Source organism: Sander lucioperca, chromosome 15 (genome assembly GCF_008315115.2).
Source record: "Sander lucioperca isolate FBNREF2018 chromosome 15, SLUC_FBN_1.2, whole genome shotgun sequence".
Lineage (NCBI taxonomy): Eukaryota > Metazoa > Chordata > Actinopteri > Perciformes > Percidae > Sander > Sander lucioperca.
Window position 1 is genome coordinate 8,063,991 of NC_050187.1, and position 9,395 is coordinate 8,073,385.

Consider the following 9,395-nt stretch of genomic DNA (forward strand, 5'->3'; position numbering starts at 1 on the left):
CTATGCCCTGTTACACCCTGTAACGCCCTGCTATGCCGTTACACCCTGTAACGCCCTACAGTGCCCTGCTACACCCTATAACGCCCTGCTATGCCGTTACACCCTGTAACGCCCTACAGTGCCCTGCTACACCCTATAATGCCCTGCTATGCCGTTACACCCTGTAACGCCCTGCAGTGCCCTGCTATGCGTTACACCCTGCAGTGCCCTGTTACACGCTGTAACGCCCTGCAGTACCCTGCTATGCCGTTACACGCTGTAACGCCCTGCTATGCCGTTATACACTGTAACGCCCTGCAGTGCCCTGCTATGCCCTGTTACACCCTGCAGTGCTGTTACACGCTGTAACGCCCTGCAGTGCCCTGCTACGCCCTGAACTGCTACAAATAGTATTTCTAGTCATAGTTCTATTATCGTTGTTACTATAATTAACACTGTTCATCACCCCCCCCAACCGGCACCGTCAGACACCGCCTACCAAGAGCCTGGGTCTGTCGAGGTTTCTTCCTAAAAGGAGTTTTTCCTCGCCACTGTTGCACTAACTGCTTGCTCTTGGGAGAATTACTAGAATTGTTGGGTCTTTGTAAATTATAGAGTGTGGTCTAGACCTACTCTATCTGGAAAGTGTCTTGAGATAACTGCTGTTATGATTTGACACTATAAATAAAATTGAATTGAAATTGAATAAGGCTTTTTCTTCTGGTACATGTGGTACTGGTAAATGTACCGTAACTCCTTATGGTAATGTCTAACGGATACAACCGTCACCATGACAACAGACCCAGGAAAGACACGTGAGGGGAGTCGTCGGTTTTAAAAACATTTATTTGCATTTTTTTGTTGAAATCTTCAGTACAGTCTGTCGTCTGACAGGAATGTATGAGAGAAGACATGATTGGCTCAAAGCAGTCACATGAACATCATCATCATCATGTCGTTACAGAAACAGTTAGCCCCGCCCCTCCAGGGTTAGTCCCGCCCTCCAATGTTACCCCACGACCTCCCACGTTACCCCACAACCTCCCACGTTAGCCCCTCCCTTCCCACATTAGCCCCTCCCCTCCCACATTAGCCCCGCCCCTCCCTGAACTCTGTCCAGTCCGAAGAGAGACGAGCGTAGAAAACATTAAGATATTAAAGATGAAGAGTATTAAAAAGGCAAAAACATTCCCCCCCCCCCCTCCCAGAGTGACATCATCTTGACATCATGACATTCAGGAAACATTTGGAACAGAAATGGTCCAGAGAGACATAAACAAACATCAGCAGTCGTTCAAGGAGTCGCTGAAAAGCAGCCAATCACAGGAGGCTTCCTGTGAGCTGATTGGCTGAGAGATGTGAGTGTTTACAGTGTAGCTGCCCCCCCCACCGGTGGAAAACCGAAATATACACAGAAATATCTGCAGAATATACAAACAGATCTCTGAGAGAAAGACGTCTCTCTTTCAGTTGTTTGATTTTATTTTGAAGGTTTGAACTGTAAAGTTTATATTTCCTGCAATGTTTCACATTAAAAGCCTCGAGTACTGTCCCTTCCTGGATTGGCAGTTTAACAAAATAAAAGCACAACAAAGTCGTGTCCAACGAGTGAATTCAACTTTTCCATTTACAGTCTGCAGCTCATTTTACATGATTCCTCTGATCGATAATCTTTCTTCAGCCGAAAATTAAACATGATCATGTTAAAAAAAACAAAAAGCAGTTCCTAAAAGACGTTTAAGTCCTGCAGGTTCAGACCAAAAGCTTTCTATTGTCTCGTAAAAAAGTGAAACATTTAGTTTCAAAAGCAGAAATCTCCCAGGACCCCTGAACTCAACACGATAATCTTTCACATCTTGACAAAGCTTAGAGCTGCAACGATCAACAGAAAACCATCTCCCAATATTCAGATCTTCCAATTAATCCTTAAAATGTCAGAAAATGAGCTCAGCCTCTCAGAGACATCTGAGGACATCATCTTGGGCTTTTTGGGAAACACTGATCCACATTTTTCATCATTTTCTGACATTTTAGAGACCAAACAACTACCCCATTCATCCAGAACATTAGCCCTCACAGATCTCTGAAGCACTTCCTGTCTATGAGGGGGGGGTGAGTGGGGGCGTGGCCGTGTCGTCGCTGGGCTCCAGGCTGTCCTTCAGACTCAGAGTGCTGTCTGAGGGGGGCGGGGTCAGCTCAGCGGGGGGTGGGGTTAACGCTGACAGCGCCGGGGCCACATCTGTGGGCGGAGGCGAGTCTGGGGACGCTTCCTGTGTCCCATTGGCTGTCGGCGGAGGGGGCGGGGCCTGTGGGGGCGTGGCTGCAGCAGTGGGGGGCGGGGTAAACAGCGGGTCGGCCCGGTGGGGGGCGGAGTTAGAGAGGAGGCCGTCGGGCAGCGAGAGAGAAGATTTCTCCACCAGACGCCACTGCATGATGCTGGTGTCCTTCCCCCCCGTCGAGATCAGGTGACTGTCGTTAAACAGGAAGCTGACGTTGGTCACATGACTGCTGTGGGCGCTGTACTTATGGCTGGGAGCCTACGGAGACACACAGACTTGTGTTTAAATGCTCATCTTACTGGTCTAATGGTGTGTGTCTGTGTGTGTGTGTTTGTATGTGTGTGTGTGTGTGCGTGTGTGTGGGTGTTTGTGTGTGTGTGTGTCTGTGAGTGTGTGTGTGTGTGTGTGTGTGTGGGTGTCTGTGTGTGTGTGTGTGTGCCTGTGTGTGTGTGTGTGTGTGTGTGTCTCACCTTGGGCGTGGAGCATGGGTAGGCGAACAGGTGAACTTTGCAGAAGTCGTCAGCGAGAGCGATCACCTTCCTGTTGTGAGATCTGATCAGAGCATTGATGTCGGTGCCGTCTGAACCCTCGGGCCAAACACCTGACACACACACACACAGACACACACACACAGACACACACACGCACACACACACACACACACACACACACACACACACACAGACACACACACGCACACACACACACACACACACACACACACACAGACACAAAGCTGATTACCTCAGACAAAGTTTAAATATTTGTGAAACCAACAGACAGAACTACAGGCGGACTGACATCAAATTTTGGAAATTAAATAAAAATAAATACGGAGATATGAGGGAGAGATCTTTAGTTTCTTCTGTAGGAGGGATGGAGCTAACACACACGCTGTAAGAAGTTACATTCTGAACACCACAGGAAGGAGCTAACACGCTGTAAGAAGTTACACTCTGAACGGACTTTGTTTTCACAGTGAATAACATTATCTCTCATCTCGTTAACTGTACATCTCTACTTCAGGCTGTGGCTGACATACACACCATCTGTTCTGATGCTAGCGTTAGCTTGATGCTAACGGAGCAGTGTGGTACTAACCAAAGACGTGGTATCCCAGCACGCAGGTGTAGCTCGCCCAGTCGATGTCTTTGCACTCGGAGCGATTTCTGATCAGTTTACAGCCGTTTGGAACGTCCCCTGAAAACACACAACTGTTACTACACAGTACTACACAGTACTACAAAATACTACACAGTATGACACAATACTACACAGCACTACACAATAGTAAACAGTACAACACAATACTACACAATACTTTAACTACGCAGTACTGTACTTTAATTATGCAGTACTTTAGTTACACAGTACTTTAGTTGCACAGTACTTTAGGGAGGGAAGTATCCGAGTACTTACAGTACAGGATCTCGTAGTCTCCAGAGTTGGACATGATGAAGTTGTTGTCAGGTGACCAGTCCAGGTGGGTGATGTAACTCGAGTGTCCCTGTGGAGACAGTCAGGAAACTCAGAAACATAGTTACACCTGAACGCCTCATTCAGGAAACTCAGAAACTCAGCTACACCTGAACGCCTCACACTGTGGAGACTACAGGAAACTCAGAAACACAACTACCCCTGAACGTCTCACACTGTGGAGACAACAGGAAACTCAGAAACACAGCTGCACCTGAACGCCTCATTCAGGAAACTCAGAAACACAGCTACACCTGAACGTCTCACACTGTGGAGACTACAGGAAACTCAGAAACTCAGCTACCCCTGAACGTCTCACACTGTGGAGACTACAGGAAACTCAGAAACACAGCTACACCTGAACGCCTCATTCAGGAAACTCAGAAACACAGCTACACCTGAACGCCTCTTTCAGGAAACTCAGAAACACAGTTACACCTGAACGCCTCACACTGTGGAGACATTCAGGAAACTCAGAAACACAGTTACACCTGAACGCCTCACACTGTGGAGACTACAGGAAACTCAGAAACACAACTACCCCTGAACGTCTCACACTGTGGAGACTACAGGAAACTCAGAAACTCAGCTACACCTGAACGTCTCACACTGTGGAGACTACAGGAAACTCAGAAACTCAGCTACACCTGAACGTCTCACACTGTGGAGACTACAGGAAACTCAGAAACACAGCTACACCTGAACGTCTCACACTGTGGAGACTACAGGAAGCTCAGCTACACCTGAAACTGCCTCTGAAAACGGGCGAATCAACTCCTCTACTCCTCCTCATTTGGCTCTAGTCTCATCATCTATCACTAAATTCACTTCTGAGACTTTTTTATCCGAGAAATCAACTATGTAGAGCTCAAATATGGGCCGTTTTACGAAAATTGATGGCTAATTGCAAATTTGGTTTGACTGTGTCGGACTTGAGGAGCGCCACAATCTGCTGGGACAGCCGGTGGCTGCTGGCCGGGTTTGATGCCCTCCCGGCCGGCCTCTCCCCTTCACAGACCCGCTATGAGCTCTGTCAGGATCTCACACACCAGCTGGTCTGTGTACTTTAGAAAGAAGAAAGTTTGGAAGTTTTTCAAGGATATTGAAAATGACCCACGGTGGTAAATGCAGTGTTCCAGCCTACTGGCCCAGAGAGAACGAGTATATCGGACAATGGAGCAGGAGTTTGGATCTAACGCAGCGGCTCAGAGGACATGCCTGCAGGGCTTCACGCTCCTCTAATGTCCCCATGCTGACTAGCTACAGGTTACTCATTGCTTGGGTTGTGATTGCTTGGTGGAGTTTTTACGTCCCAACGTTACAACAACACTAGTTGTAATGAAAGTGTCGAAACTTTGCATTGGTGTGTGCGCGACACACTGGAGGATGACCCAACCAATGTTACGTACCCTATCAGGAGACCTTAAGGAACAGCGTGAGATACCCTATATAATCATTATATCACCCTATAAGGAACAGGGTGAGATACCCTATGTAATCATTATATCACCCTATAAGGAACAGGGTGAGATACCCTATATAATCATTATATCACCCTATAAGGAACAGAGTGAGATACCCTATATAATCATTATATCAGCCTATAAGGAACAGGGTGAGATACCCTATATAATCATTATATCACCCTATAAGGAACAGGGTGAGATACCCTATATAATCATTATATCACCCTATAAGGAACAGCGTGAGATACCCTATATAATCATTATATCACCCTATAAGGAACAGGGTGAGATACCCTATATAATCATTATATCACCCTATAAGGAACAGCGTGAGATACCCTATATAATCATTATATCACCCTATAAGGAACAGAGTGAGATACCCTATATAATCATTCAATCACCCTATAAGGAACAGGGTGAGATACCCTATATAATCATTATATCACCCTATAAGGAACAGGGTGAGATACCCTATATAATCATTATATCACCCTATAAGGAACAGGGTGAGATACCCTATATAATCATTATATCACCCTATAAGGAACAGGGTGAGATACCCTATATAATCATTATATCACCCTATAAGGAACAGGGTGAGATACCCTATATAATCATTATATCAGCCTATAAGGAACAGGGTGAGATACCCTATATAATCATTCTATCAGCCTATAAGGAACAGAGTGAGATACCCTATATAATCATTCTATCACCCTATAAGGAACAGGGTGAGATACCCTATATAATCATTCTATCAGCCTATAAGGAACAGGGTGAGATACCCTATATAATCATTCTATCAGCCTATAAGGAACAGGGTGAGATACCCTATATAATCATTATATCACCCTATAAGGAACAGAGTGAGATACCCTATATAATCATTCTATCACCCTATAAGGAACAGGGTGAGATACCCTATATAATCATTCTATCAGCCTATAAGGAACAGAGTGAGATACCCTATATAATCATTATATCACCCTATAAGGAACAGGGTGAGATACCCTATATAATCATTCTATCAGCCTATAAGGAACAGAGTGAGATACCCTATATAATCATTATATCACCCTATAAGGAACAGAGTGAGATACCCTATATAATCATTATATCACCCTATAAGGAACAGGGTGAGATACCCTATATAATCATTCTATCAGCCTATAAGGAACAGGGTGAGATACCCTATATAATCATTCTATCAGCCTATAAGGAACAGGGTGAGATACCCTATATAATCATTATATCACCCTATAAGGAACAGGGTGAGATACCCTATATAATCATTCTATCAGCCTATAAGGAACAGGGTTAGATACCCTATATAATCATTATATCAGCCTATAAGAACAGAGTGAGATACCCTATATAATCATTATATCACCCTATAAGAACAGAGTGAGATACCCTATATAATCATTATATCACCCTATAAGAACAGAGTGAGATACCCTATATAATCATTATATCAGCCTATAAGGAACAGAGTGAGATACCCTATATAATCATTATATCACCCTATAAGAACAGAGTGAGATACCCTATATAATCATTATATCACCCTATAAGAACAGAGTGAGATACCCTATATAATCATTATATCACCCTATAAGAACAGAGTGAGATACCCTATATAATCATTATATCAGCCCTTAAAGATTTAAAGAATCTTTTTAAGATTTATAATCTTGAAGAACTCACCGAGCACTTCCCGTAGCGGCTGTACTTGCGTCCTCTCTCGGAGACGTTGTAGAGGTAAATAAAGTTATCGTGAGATCCAACAGCCAATAGGGTGCCATCTGCACACACAAACAGAGAGAGAGGCATTCTGGGTAATGGAGTTCACTTCTCTCATCACATACTGTCATTAAAATATTTTATTTCCCTTTATTTAAACATTCAGAAACATACTGAATGCACAATATTTTAATATTTTAATTAAGATTTCTTATTTCTAGAACATTGATTAGTTAAAATGTTTGATTTCATGTTCACATCTTATATATTATATATTATATTATATATTATAATATATATATATAATAATATACATTAAGTACAGGAGACTTCACCCACCGACGGAGAAGCGCATCACTGACAGCTGCTCGTTCCCGTCGGTGTGGATCGCTACCAGGTCGGTGGTCTCTGCATCCAGAACATACCACCTGACACAGACAGGCCAATCAGGAGACAGACAGGCCAATCAGGAGACAGACAGACAGACAGGCAGGCCAATCAGGAGACAGACAGACAGACAGACAGGCAGGCCAATCAGGAGACAGACAGAGAGACAGGCCAATCAGGAGACAGAGAGACAGACAGGCAGACAGACAGAGAGACAGACAGACAGACAGACCAGGAATCAAAGAAACATTTCTGTCCATAAAGAAGTGAAACTGTGAATGTGATTTTATAAATAAATATATAATCTTTATAATAATAAATAAATAATAGTTTATGATGAAATTATTTCTGGAGTTTTTTTTAGTTTTACTGACTTTCCTGAGTGTGTTCCTATGGCGACCACCGCTCCGCTGGGATGGAAGTCTGCACAGTGACCGTGTTCCTGAAAAGAGAGAGACAGCTGCCAATCATCTGCCAGAGCCCCCTCCCAGAGGCCCCGCCCCTCTCAGAGGCTCTGCCCCTCCCAGAGGCCCCACCCCTCCCAGAGGCCCTGCCCCCTCAGAGGCCCCCCTCCCAGATGCCCCGCCCTCCCAGAGGCCCCACCCCTCAGAGGCTCTGCCCCTCAGAGGCCCCCCTCCCAGAGACCCCGCCCCTCAGAGGCCCCGCCCCTCAGAGGCCCCCCTCCCAGAGGCCCCCCCCCCCTCACCTCCAGCGTGCGGCTCCACTGCAGACGGTGATCCTCGGAGCTCCAGACGCAGACGAGGCGGTCCTGAGCACACGTCAGAAACACGGAGGAGGACGGGTGGGACGCCAGACCCCACAGCTCATCTGTGTGTCCCTGAACACAACACGGAGAGCATGAGACCCTGAACGCAACACGGAGAGACTGAGACCCTGAACCCAACACGGAGAGACTGAGACCCTGAACCCAACACGGAGAGACTGAGACCCTGAACCCAACACGGAGAGACTGAGACCCTGAACGCAACACGGAGTGACAGAGACCCTGAACGCAACACGGAGAGACTGAAGTTTACTGAGACTTGTGTTATTACAGATGGTGTGTTTGAGGATCACAGAATGAAATCAGAGAGGGATAATTATATTATATATATATAATTATATTATCTATAATTATATTATAGGCAGAATAGTAATCTGGTTCCTCTGTAATAATACGTAACGTTACATCAACATTTAGAAGTATTTTGGGTCGTTATGTTCTGTCAACACGTGCGTGTTTTGTATATTTATGACACAATTTAAATACTTGTGTATTATACGTTGTAATGCTGTATCTCTAGTGTACAGAGACTTTAATAAACAGGGAGATGGAAATGAAAACGTCACAGAGTCCTGTCTCCTTCAGACGACACAAAGGCATCACCATGACATCACCATGACATCACACAGCCTCACCTGGACCTCCACCAGGAAGCCGTCGTTGAAGCTTCCTCTCAGGATGAAGTTACGGGACGTCCCGACCAAAAACTCCTCCCCTTTCCCCTCAGACAGCGCTCGGATGGTTCCGTACTGATCTGGGACCTGCAGACAGACACACACACACACACACACACACACACACACACACACACAGACACAGACACACAGACACAAACACACAGGCACACACACAGACACACACACACACACACACACACACAGACACACACACACAGACACACACACACACAGACACACACACACACACAGACACAAACACAAACACACAGGCACACACACACACACACACACACACACACACAGACACACACACACACACGCACACACAGAAACAAACACACAGGCACACGCACGCACGCACGCACACACACACACACACACACACACACACACACACACACACAAAATACAAAGTGTAAACTACTCTGTTACTTGTTGAGTCATTTTTATGAAAAAAGTCAACCTTTTGTGACTGCAGCCCGCAGTGTGTGTGTGTGTGTGTGTGTGTGTGTGTGTGTGTGTGTGTGTTAGGGATGGGCGATATGGCCTAAAATCCATATTGCGATATACATTGCAGCCTCTTGCGATAACGATATAT

The 9,395-nt window shown here is 45.3% G+C and overlaps 1 protein-coding gene across 4 annotated transcripts in view; it reads right to left on the reverse strand.

Moving 5' to 3' along the window:
* Positions 1–807: 807 nt before the first annotated feature.
* Positions 808–9,395, reverse strand: part of LOC116034158 (echinoderm microtubule-associated protein-like 4) — a 34,442-nt gene continuing 25,854 nt past the window's right edge. For all 4 annotated transcript variants that reach the window (XM_035992235.1, XM_031276711.2, XM_031276710.2 and 1 more), the window contains 9 exons: positions 8,753–8,878; positions 8,040–8,171; positions 7,708–7,775; positions 7,286–7,374; positions 6,911–7,008; positions 3,678–3,765; positions 3,360–3,458; positions 2,729–2,859; positions 808–2,516 (listed from right to left, as the gene is read on the reverse strand). In XM_035992235.1, coding sequence (XP_035848128.1) covers positions 2,079–2,516; positions 2,729–2,859; positions 3,360–3,458; positions 3,678–3,765; positions 6,911–7,008; positions 7,286–7,374; positions 7,708–7,775; positions 8,040–8,171; positions 8,753–8,878 — 1,269 coding nt within the window. In that variant the 3' untranslated portion in view covers positions 808–2,078. The remainder of the gene's footprint in view (positions 2,517–2,728; positions 2,860–3,359; positions 3,459–3,677; positions 3,766–6,910; positions 7,009–7,285; positions 7,375–7,707; positions 7,776–8,039; positions 8,172–8,752; positions 8,879–9,395) is intronic.